Source organism: Mangifera indica, chromosome 10 (genome assembly GCF_011075055.1).
Source record: "Mangifera indica cultivar Alphonso chromosome 10, CATAS_Mindica_2.1, whole genome shotgun sequence".
Taxonomy (NCBI): Eukaryota; Viridiplantae; Streptophyta; class Magnoliopsida; order Sapindales; family Anacardiaceae; genus Mangifera; species Mangifera indica.
Genome location: NC_058146.1, coordinates 3,206,054 through 3,218,221, shown reverse-complemented (window position 1 = coordinate 3,218,221; position 12,168 = coordinate 3,206,054). Strand labels below are relative to the sequence as shown.

Here is a 12,168-nt window from a genome sequence, read left to right as displayed (position 1 = left end):
TATGATATCTTTTTTTCTCTCTTTTTTTTTTTTCATTTCATTATTGGCCAGTTTCCTTCTTTCTTCTTTTGCTAACACTAATTGTTATGGTTTCCAAAACTGACAAGCGAAGGGAGAAGAAAACCGACCAATGAAAAGAGAGGAAGAAGAAGCTCCAAAAGAAAAAAAACATAATATTACCAAAATTAATCTAAAGAAAATTATTAATTTTTTAAACTCTTTAAAATTATAAATAATATTAATTATTTTATTAATTTTAATAATTTATAAATAAATATTTATAATTTCAATAATTATCGATGTGATTGGCCAAATTTTAAAAAAGGATTGAAGGGGTAGCGGCCACGCACAAGGGCCCCTGCAGGAAACTGGGTTTTTGTTGGGTTCTCGTATATATATTGAAGCTGCTTAAATCAACATCTACTCGGGTGTTTGGTCTAGTGGTATGATTCTCGCTTCGGGTGCGAGAGGCCGCGAGTTCGATTCTCGCAACACCCCCATTCTAATCCTTTTTTTTTTTTTCCTTCACACTCGAAAATCACAGCGACTCACCCAAGGAAAAGACATAGGTTTTATTACACATAGGATTAATAATACACACAAGAAGCTGCCCATTAGATCACAACCGTCCCCAAATCTTCAGGGTGGAACTCACAACCTGTCCTTACGAAAACATGATCAACTGGCTCAGGTGGCAGGGTCCACCCCCGTACGGCTTCCTAATCGAACGGGGCAGCTCTCAGCCAACTGAACTGAAACAGGAAAACTAAACCAAACTAACACTAATTTACAACACTCAGAACTGAACCAACAAGGAGCTTTGTTCACACGGGAGAGTCATGTCAGCGAAAATGACAGTTACAGTAACAAGCATGCATCAAGTCAACCGTCAGAGCTGGAGAAGGATTTGGTTACGGAGCCTGCACATCTCCCAACAGTGCGTTGGTTCACCTTCTCCCTCGAGCCATCGCGCGCCGGTGTGAAACATATCGGCAAATACTCCTCTTTCTCCCCACAGGGAAACGAAATCTTCTCAAAATGCCTCACCAAATCCTCCCTTCCCTGTAGATAGAAATGACATTGACAAATACGGAAATGACTGTTCAACAGTAAAAAGAATGATGAAGTCTATACCTGAAGTCTGGCAGAGGCAATCTCGCGTATCTTGTTTGATTGGAAAGCTCCCCAAGGTTGATTGTGAGATGCAAGATAAAACTTCCAGGCAGCTCCTGGAGTTGTGAAATTCACGAAGGCATAGCCTTTGTTCACGCGATTTCTGCAACACCACCATGAATTATATACAGGCAGTAAATGAACTCATACTTGCATTAATATTAGAAATCAGTAAATTTATGACAACTAGAATCGAAAAGATTGCATAAATGTTATTTAATGAAGTTATTATTAATTACTGGAAATCTATTGGCAAATACAAGAAATCAAAGGCTGACACGAGGGCTGGTTCTTCGTCTTTTGTGACTGAATTCTGAACTTGAGCCTTTTCATTCTCCACCTTGCAATGATCGTCGAGGAAGTTCATCAACATTTCACGACTGAAGAAAAAAGCAAAAGCACAAAACAAACTCGTGAATGGTAGAAAACAGGAGGAAAAAAACCCACATGGAATGAGGAGAAAGAACGATCATATATACGTGAATTTATTTGGGATATTTCTGATCATCACAGTAGTATTTAGACCATCACTCTCAAGAGGAAGCACAGGATGTTTAATCTTGGGCGGCGCAACCCTGTAATGTAAATTTCTCGGATACCTAGAAAAATTTTCACCATCCCCATAACGACTGCACCCCCCCTCCTCGCCATTCTGTCTCCTAAGCCTCCATTCTTGCTTATACCTTCGTCTCCAGAGAAACCTATTTCCGTACGGCCCTCTTTTAGCTTTTCTATGGTAATTAGAACCGTTTTGAACCCCAAGTTGTGGCTCCTCCGCCGCTTCATCAACTGTCAAATAGGTTTCTTCATCAGGTGTATTCACCCAGAAAGGGACTGATTCTGATGATGTAGCTACATCAGCAGGTGCATGCGGTAAATCGCCGAACCCCGTTTTGTTTCTAGAAAGATGGGTGTTTGAATATGAAGTCGACGGCCTGTGGTAGAGAAGGTAAGGGTTTTGAAAGGAGAAAATTTGGGGAGTTTGAAGATAAGAGGCAAAATAAGAAACTTCATCGACTTGGTTGTTTCGGCTACAGGGAAAGAACTCCGGAGCTTCTGCGTTTAAGGATCTCTGTAACTTAACACCGGCCATTACTCAGACCATGCAATGCCCTAGTTTTCTACGGTGAGAAAGAGGATAAACTAGCAAACGAAATATAAGAACTATGATTTTGTATGTGTTAGGTTCATTTGATCAAAGCCAAAACAGTATTGCCCATCAAGGTTTGCTAAAAATCACAATTACCATCCAAAGTTTTCATGGATTCTCATTTATTTTTCCTTTATAAAATAACGTACGTTTACATGTCAACTTTAATTTTCCAAAATGTTAAAGATGCTCATGAATTTTTCATAGGGTTTTTAGAAATTCAAACAATTCTTTTTAAATTTTAATATATTTCTAGATAATTTAAAATAATAGTTTCACCGTAAAATAATATTTTAAAATTAGATAAATTTTTGATATTTTAAAAAAAGAGTAAAATAACTACATATAAAAAAATTAAACATAATTTACTAATAAAAGTGAATGATAATGCTAGAGTTAGTGTTTAATCATCAATAATTTCGATGATATAAATTCGTAAAAAGTTATATTTAAATATTCAAATGATATTGTTTATTTGTAAGTGTATATATTTACATGTATGTTTGAGTAAATATTCATAAGTTAGTAAAACCTTAGCAAGGGAATCAATATGTAGATTGATCGTGAAAACTATAGAAACACATATGATAATTAATTTTAAAATGTTCATAGTATTAGTACCTATGATATAGATAATACAATAAGAACATCATAGTATTTAATAATCTTACTGTAAGGTAACAATAAATCTCACGTATCAAGTTTGTTGGTCTTAATTTGGTGTAACACATGGGTATATATCAGCTACATATGCACCAAATTAACCTACTAAGAAGATTTCATATAGGTAGTAACTTCAATACTTGTGAAACAAATCTTCTAAAAGACGATGGTAAATGTGATTCATAAACTTGAGATCATTAAAACATTTTGTACATCAATTACTCTAGTTTGACATTAGCCAAATATAACCTCTTTCGAAAAACTATTAAAACAATAATGGTTGATTATGTATAAAACTATAGCAAAGCTATGATAGATCAACAAATAATTCATTACCGTCGAGTACGCAAGCAAATATCTCAAGGGGCGTTTGGTTTGAGTTTTTTAATATTATCTTGGTAATATATTTTTTATTCCCTTGTTTTGTTTATTAGTAATAAAATATTATAATAATCTTCTATTACTAATGCTGATGTGACAGGTAATATAAGTGGTAATCTGATTCCTACTTTCACCTTAGGTATTTAAAGATTATCAAGGTAATCTTGATTTTATTATAATTATATTATTATTTATTAATTTTTTGAGACAAAAATAAATTTATTTTTAATTAATACGATAAATAATATAAAAAATATTTAAAAATAATTATATTCAAGGACATTTAAATAAAATAATTTACTAGTAATCTTTTATTACCTTTAACCAAACACAATAATTATTTATACTTACTAAATTTTATCAAACATAATAATCATTTATACCCAATAATCTTCTAAGTAATCCATCTTCAAGGTAATCTTTATATTTTAGTAATAAAACATTACCCAAACCAAATGTCTCCTCAATGTATTGTTTAGTGTTTCTAATATACTAAAATCTACAGACATAGTGCAAATAGATTGATGTTTACTCCAATATTAACGTAATTGTTATTTAATTAATTAAATATTAATATTTAGTGTATTATGAAGTAAATATTATTTATGTGTCTTAGCCATAACAGAATATTAATTAATGAAAAATTTTAAATACACAATAATCATACAATTAAAATGTTAATATTAACTTTTTTATTGATTTTTTATTAATTGAATAATCGTAATATCTTATTAAGGATTGGTCACGATTTGTAAATAAATGGATGTTAATTATACAAATTAACATAATAAAAAATCGATAAATCACACGTAATAAAGGATTTATACTTATGATTAAAAAGAGTTTTGACTAATTTCTTATAAAAGGAATTACACCCAAACACCTTTTATATATATATATATATATATATATATATATATATATATATATATATATATATATATATCATACTGATTTTTCAACATTGAAGCTGATTATGATGTAATTAAAAATAATATTGCTTCACTTCATTCACTTTCAGCAAAGTTAAAATCTTAAACGGCCCTTTCAAGCCTTGACATGAGTCCGACGAAAGTTTGTTATCGAATATTAAAATTGATTCAAACGCTTGTCTATAGGTGAGGTAATTTCCTTTAATTTTAATGACTTCATTTGTGAATTTTGGATATAATCCTATCTGGCAGTTTATCTTAATAAATAAAAAATAAAAATAACCGTATTCTATTTTTTAGAATTAAGACATAATAAGGGTTTACAAGATTAATACAAATTAAATTCAATAAAATTATATAAATTTATTTTAAATATATTTAATATATATTATTATATAATTAAATAATTTTAAATTAAAAATAAAATAATATTTAATTATAAAATAATATATATAAATACTATTCTAAATAGGTATAAAACCCCCGTTTTTTAAGCAACCAAAATTAAGTGAAACGTTGTAGGTAGGACCAAACCATTTAGTATAAAAAGAATTGTTAATCATTAGACAGGGCGTGTCGCCCTAAGATCACAAAGCACGAGGCAAAATTGATTCAATTTTGCCGTAACCGCAAAGTTTTACTTAATCGGCAGTAGATAAAATCATGAGTATACACCCATTAAATGCGCCGCTTCCATATCTATATCCGATCTTTTACTTCCGACAATAATATTTGACTTCATCTGCTCAAGGCGCTACTGATTGCTTTCCCTTCAATGCCAGTAGGGCAGCTCCGTATGCAGCTTCTGTTTGAGCTGCCCGCCTCACCGGCAAGCCAAGGACTCTCTCACGTATCTTCGTCCATTTCTCATTCTTCGCACCACCGCCCGCGGTAAACACTTCCTCCACTTGTGTTGCGCCAAGCTCTTTTAATAAGCTGTAAGCCCTTGCCTATATATAAATTTACTGGGTTATTATATATATTAAAAAAAAAAAGTCAGGACTTCTTGAAATTGTTAACAGACATATTTAGTGCTAAAGGTAACTGGGCTGATCCTGATCCGGCCCACCGGATCCATGTGTTGGGCCGCGTCGAAGCCTATCATTGACACCCGTCATTTGACAAGCTTTTATGTCAGGCCGATTCTGTAAAATCTGACCTGAGACGCAATCCGTAAGCCCCCATAGACTTTTAACGGGCTCACTCATATGTCTTTAATAAAAAATATATTTTTTTTATTTTTGAATTTTCTAACACTTTACAATATCAGACCATATCAGATGCATTGGTCCATCAAAAAGATTAAGAAAAAATTTTTAAAAATTATCCCAACAATATTGGACTCTGCTTGCCTGTAGATCTTATCTAATGGTCCAGGGCACGCTCGCTCAACCAACTGGCTTAGCACAACCCAGGGTTTTTCATGTTGGGTTCATGCTGGACTGCAGGGACCCATTTGTCATCTCTAGTTTTTACTTTATATACAGTAATGACCATAATAAGTTAACATACATGAAAGATGAGAATCATTAATGCACCTCTATACGTGCCATCGACTCCAAAATGCCATGCAAGTATTCAACATCGCTCTGTGGGCGAGGACTTAACCTGATACAAGGGTAAACCAGCCAAGGAATTCAAGTTTGGGAACAAAATTGTGGGATGAATTTAACGAAACAAGAGAATATATATACCGGGGAAGCATTTTTGGATCGGCCACTGGGAATCTCTCACCGGCTGCTTGCAGAGGATAGTAGTCAAGCGGGGAGGCTTCCATGGGATTAATGTGTTCGCTTAATTTCTGCAACTGCTCATCATTGAAGATTTGTCTAAGAACTGCCCCACCGGTATTTGAAGCACCTCCGACAAGCCACTTGTCATCCAGGCGATGACTATACACCCCAAATCGTGCATCCTCGATCCGACTGGTGCTCAGCAATTTAATGGCCAAAGTTGAACCCAGAGAGGTGACCTAAAACCAGAAAGAACATTATATACTTAATCATGTATCTCAAGAAACAATGATAGAGCTATGTAAAATAGAAACAGTAAATTGTCATGATAGCTTTGTTTGATAAGTCCTGCAGAATTCTCACAGCTTTCCCAGGCTCCGTTGCTCTTGCTGCAAGAAAGGCGGCTATGCTATCAGTGGTTCCAGTGCATACAGCACAATCATTTGAGAAACCTGCAAGGATATCCATGTTTTTTAACAAGGTTTTTAAACCGGACAGGTTGAAGATATTCAAGGTGCATGCAACAGCATGATCTCAGAAACTTATGGAAGTCTTCCGTCTTAACTATTACTCTGTCTAGCTCCTCTGCAACTCAAACCACCTTTAATGGCTGTTAATTTCAAACTTACGAGCATTGGCATTTAGTATCTGGCACAAATATAACTAGATTTTGTACAAATGATAGGTAAAAATTATGGGCAATATTATATGTACTCACTTTTGAGTGTGTGTGTATATATATATATATATAAAAAATATGTCATGTGTTACTTTATTTTTAATTCAAAATCACTCAGTCACTTGATAATACACATTAATTGTATAATTATTAACATATTTAAAGTAAATATATATAATTTTATTGAAAAATTACATAATGAAGTTAACTCGAAGAATAGTCATTTTCATCTATTTTCCAGTATTTCCTCAGCATAATGAAGGTAACTTCCTCTTTCAACAAATTATAGGGAGATGGAAGGAAAACATACCAAATTCTGTTCTGATGTCATCTTTTAACAAGCCAATAACAGTTCCAGGAGCTTTGACCGAAGGTAAGAGTTGTGAGTAAGGCTGAGAGAGCAACCAAGGAGGATAGGACTCAAGTTCAGGATCGTAACCAACCTATGACATATAAAAGGGTATTAAAACAGAAGTTTTCTGGCAATAAGCTGGATAGGTTAAAGATCACAAATGATTAAAAGAAGTTGAAAGACCTTCAGAGCATTATTGTAATCAGACACTCCAAGCTTTCCATGAAGAAACCACAACAACCAATCTGCTTGATGTAACAACACTGCCGATTTTTCATATGCACCCTCATTGTTCCACCAGAAGACAAGCTTGCAGAGGGTCGAGGTGCCTGAGCAGACCGTATGGTTTGCAGGAGCAACAGCCTTAACAAATGGTAACGCATCAGGACAACTCTCATTGTAGAGGAAAGGTCTCCATAAAACTTCTCCAGTGTTGCTGCAGAAATTAAGAAAAATTCAGATGCATATAACATCAAAGCCATCCTAACATTGCCCCTGATGGGGTAATTTGACTGGTCAAAGTGTAGAACCCCCTATTAGAGCATCAGGGGTGTTTGAGTTATGAGCTAGTTGGATTTAAATTAAGATAAAAATTTTGAATTATTCAATATATTAATTGTAGATCAATCATTGAACTCGAAGTTTTATCTATTTGATGTAGTTGATTTAGTTCAAAAAAATTATCCGGTTCGGATGGGATTCTTTATTAACAAAAAATACATTACCAAGGGCCTAGAAGAGTAATGTTATGTATATAGTGATCAGTCCAAATGATTTGTTATAGTGTGATTGGTGTTAATTTTTCCTTAAAATTGAGTATGTTAACTCAATCACATTGTTACACATTGTTTGAATCCGCAATTAAATACCGTTTGCACATAGTTCTATTGATGCTATAATTAGCCATAATTTGCTGAGGTACCCACCTGTCCAGAATGATGGTAGTTGCAGAAGTGCCGTCAATGGAAATGGAAGATATAAACGGACGGAGATCGACAGGAACATCTCCAAGCAAAGAGAAAAGTGTTGTCTTCCAAGAGCGAACCCAATCGATTGTTTCTTCATTCTATCTAGACAACACAATCAACAATTTCAATTTTGTTGGGCAATGTAATTCATTGCAATAACACAAATAATATCATCGATGTGATCAAATTTGGAAGTTTGATAAGCACAATATCCAAACTCTAACAAACAGAGGCAATTTTTGCCTTAAAACTTATCGTATATTTTGGATACTCTCTCTTTCCTTCAGAAAAAATAGTCCCATGCTGATCAATGAGAGCAAACCTCGCACCAGAAGTACCAAAGTCCATTCCAAGATAAAGCCGTTCACCTTCACCCACTTTAAGACTCACTTGTCCATCACCATCTTTACAACTACTCATCAAAGCCATGCTTCTTCTCGGTTTCTTCTTGTTCAGAGTTCTGAAAGACCCAGTTTCTGGAAGTAACCTACTCGACTTACAATGCCCTGGAGTGACACAAATTAAGATCGTTCACGTTAATTCCTTGAACTAAAAGGCAGAAGACAACCATGGCGTTGAATTCCTATGATTTCACTTATGAGAGAAAGCGGAGAAGTACCATTTTCAGGTAACTGCAAGCCAAGAAGCAGTGTAGACAAGGTAAGGTGGTGGGCTAGGGCGGGCATCATTCGAGTTCAGTGTACTTTCGGCTCTGGATGGATAAGGCTGCTTAAGTAAGAGCCGACTTGTCAGCCATCTATGATAAGACACCGTTTCTGTAGACATTGCTTTGGGCCATTTGGTACAAACTAGTTGGGCCAATTCAAATCCCACGATCGTATCAAACTCAATCCAGGAGATTCCATTTCGAGTTCGGCTAGACCTCTGTATGAAAAATAAAAGAAAAAATAAATAAATAAGTAAAAAATTAGGTACAGAAATAAAACTATATGCATAATATAATCGAATAATTTTAAATTAAAGATAAAATAATATCTAATCATATTATGATATATTATTGTTTATACGCATAGATTTTACACATAGTTTTTATTATATATTTAAATCGAATATATTTGAGTTTGAAAACAAGTTCGGTTTGAATAAGCTTAGAACAAATTTGATCAAACAAATTCAAGTTCGAACTTAAGTTTAAAAATTAAATATTTTCTAATTCAAGTTTTAGGCTTGTGATAATCAACTAAAACAATAATTTTTTTGGGTAATTTATATGCATAACATAAATTTCATTTAGGAGGTTTTTTTTTTCATTTATAGGATTGAGTCGAGCTTAAAATTTGTCTCAAACCTCAGTCAAATTCAAAATTGATTCTCTTTAAATGAATCAAATTTAAACAACTTTAAGACGAATTTGATCTCAATCCACCTTAAATTCATCCTGCATAAGCCCATGCAAAGAGCATCTATTGTTTAAAATAGATGAGCCACATGGCGGAGGCTGAGGGCTTCTTTTTCCTTGCAACTATAAAAGAAAAGGTCTGAAATTGTGGCACCCACGCCACATGCGAACTGAAGACAGGTGAGGGAAGCACGAGAGCCACTTGGATATGTTACACACAAAGTGGAAATACAGCTCATTTATGCTTAGAGCTTCGCTTGTTTACTTTCTTCACTGCTTCAACTCTTCCCATCTCTTCCATCTCTCTACTTAATCGTCCCAGATCTGGCAAAAATCATTCGCCATTGTTGGACCACCAGCAGGAATAAAGTAAAGGCTTGCACATGCCAATCAAAATAAAGACAATAAAATTCTGATGTCGAACCCACCACCAATATTTATGTGCCTTCCAATTCTTTGCTTTTACTCTTTCTGCATGTTTTTCAGGTTAACTTTATGTAAGATCTTTGCAGAGGAAAGAGTTAGTTTGACCGTATAGTTTGTTACGATTTTCCCATGTGGTTTCATCGATCCTTTGTGCTTAATTAAAATATAAATGCCTTGGTAGATCAAGGACGAACTCAATAATGAAACGAAGGTCAAGGTTAGAATAACCACGTAATATTGAGATGTTAAAGATTAAAGAAGTATGAAACGTAACTCTTAAAATGCGGTAGGTTTGCCCAATATTAATTAGAAAATTATTGAATATAAATTAATATTATATTTCATAAAAAAATAATCATAAATAATTATTATATTTGCTTAGATATGATTAAAGTTTGAGTAATATTATACGTACTCATTTTAAGTATACAAATAAGTATTTATTTATATGTATTATTATATGAGTGAATATTATCTTATCTTAAATTTAAAATTATTTAATCGTATGATAACATATATTAAATATATATTTGTTTGTATACTCAAAGCGGGTAACATAGTTTTATTGTAAAAGAATACTAAAAAAAACTTAATAAGGATTAAAATTAGAGACGTCAATTACTGGCTTGACCCGAAGTCTTGGAAAATGGTCGGCTTATACTGTAGCATGCACAAGCCTAGCTATGGGCCTTTTTCGAGTAGGGTCGTGGCTTTAGACACAAGGCCCCCCTTATATTATTCACATAATATAAAAAATATTTAAAAATTAATTAATAATTATAATATTAAAAATTAATTTTTTATTAAAATTAATTGATCAACCCATGGGTCAACCTAGCTTAGCCCCATATATATTAGGTTGGGTTGTTGGCCTTATACATTCCATGGGCCACGCGAGCCATAAACACCTCTAATTGAAATATAACATAAAGAAAATTAACATATTAATATTTTAATAATTAGAATATATGTGATAATCAGATCATTTTTATATTATCTATTATATTATTAACAATAATATAAGGTTGTTGGAATTTTTTTTAACATTATAAACTAGATAAGATAATACTGATAATAAAAAATAAATTAAGAAATTAATTTTTTATTTGCTTGAATCAAATAGCCATTTAAAGAAAATTTTTAAAACTCCAAAGAGATGGTTGTTAAGTGAAATTCTCCAAGAATTCATGAATACCAAACATATTTGGCCTCCTTAATTTGTTTTGTTTGACATAGAATTTAACAGACATACAGAATTCTCTTATGCCTTTTTTTTTTTTGGTTCCTTCTTCTTCTTGTAATTAGTTTGTAAGAACAAATCCGCATTTCAGGATTGTGTTAGCTCTATTACATTTACGTCTCACCTTTTTTTCAACTCTTTTTCCCAATTTTAAGGCTCCCAATCAGCATCAATGGGTACATTTGGATAATGCTGGTGGGTGTGTGTTTTTTTTTTTTTAATTGGAAAAAATATAAAGAGTTATTTTGATTTATCCTTCCACCAAACCTCACCCATGAAGACATCCTTCACTGAAATTTTTTTTTTTAATACTAAAAATAAATAAATTTAACTTCCCTAATTCAATTATCATAAAGTCAGTTATTAGATTCAAAATTTATCATATTTAATATGATTTATTCGATTTTGATAAAATGATCTAATACAAATAAAGTTTTTTATTTAAAAAAAAAAAAATTCAACTTGCTTGTTACTTTCAATATGATGTGTATCTAAAATTGTATATAAATTATGTGACAAGTGACATTAAATCCATTGATTCATGGGCTGCCCAAACAAAGATCAGCTGTAACATTAATTCATAGTAAACCCCCTTAAGTCAATTATTAGTATATTAATCTTCTTCTACTTCTTCTTCTTTTTTTTTTTTTCTCTTGTTGTTGAAAGCTGACCGTGAGGGCCAAGACGTGAAGAGTGATTGTGAGTTATGTTCGGTAATGAAGGATAAACAATATATGAATATGTCAAACTTTGCTAGAGTGTTAAACACTCAAAAATTATTGTCCAAATAATCAATTTCTTTCTAAAGACACAATTACTTATTGCTTTGAAACCCTATTTCTGGTGCATTATAGTTTACAAACATATAATGACAGGAGTTAATGAAGCTATAATGTATTAGCCTGAAATTTTTTCATATAATTTCTATTAGGTTTGGGTTTACTCATAATAGATCGATTCGATCCGATTACATAAACTATTATGGACAATTAGAAGAGCAATTGAAGAGATAGTTAGATATATATAAAATATTCTAAAACTGTCACAGTTAATATGTTACATAAATCTTTCTCTTCTCCAAAAAGAACATACAAAATTTTCTCTCCCAAAT

At 32.7% G+C, this 12,168-nt stretch overlaps 2 protein-coding genes and 1 non-coding gene across 5 annotated transcripts; 1 reads left to right on the top strand and 2 right to left on the bottom strand.

Annotated features, from left to right (window-relative positions):
* Positions 1-426: 426 nt before the first annotated feature.
* Positions 427-498, top strand: TRNAP-CGG. The gene has a single exon. It is a non-coding gene; the product is annotated as a tRNA-Pro (tRNA).
* A 384-nt stretch (positions 499-882) lies between these two features.
* LOC123227803 (protein MEI2-like 2) lies at positions 883-2,266 on the bottom strand. The gene is made up of 4 exons (XM_044652931.1): positions 1,653-2,266; positions 1,413-1,553; positions 1,135-1,276; positions 883-1,062 (listed from the first exon to the last, which is right to left on the bottom strand). Exons 1-4 carry the CDS (start codon positions 2,264-2,266, stop codon positions 883-885), a joined length of 1,077 nt encoding a protein of 358 aa, XP_044508866.1.
* Positions 2,267-4,822: 2,556 nt separating this feature from the next.
* Positions 4,823-8,766, bottom strand: LOC123226995 (D-ribulose kinase). 3 transcript variants are annotated; one of them, XM_044651594.1, is made up of 9 exons: positions 8,651-8,766; positions 8,275-8,537; positions 7,990-8,129; positions 7,247-7,499; positions 7,022-7,154; positions 6,396-6,484; positions 5,994-6,271; positions 5,838-5,907; positions 4,823-5,249 (listed from the first exon to the last, which is right to left on the bottom strand). In XM_044651594.1, the coding sequence occupies exons 1-9, from the start codon at positions 8,718-8,720 to the stop codon at positions 5,046-5,048; spliced, it is 1,500 nt and encodes a 499-aa protein (XP_044507529.1). In that variant the 5' UTR covers positions 8,721-8,766; the 3' UTR covers positions 4,823-5,045. The 3 variants fall into 3 exon arrangements, with proteins under 3 accessions (XP_044507529.1, XP_044507530.1, XP_044507531.1); XM_044651595.1 differs by having other exon boundaries at positions 8,287-8,537; XM_044651596.1 differs by having other exon boundaries at positions 5,113-5,249; positions 5,812-5,907.
* Positions 8,767-12,168: the final 3,402 nt, after the last annotated feature.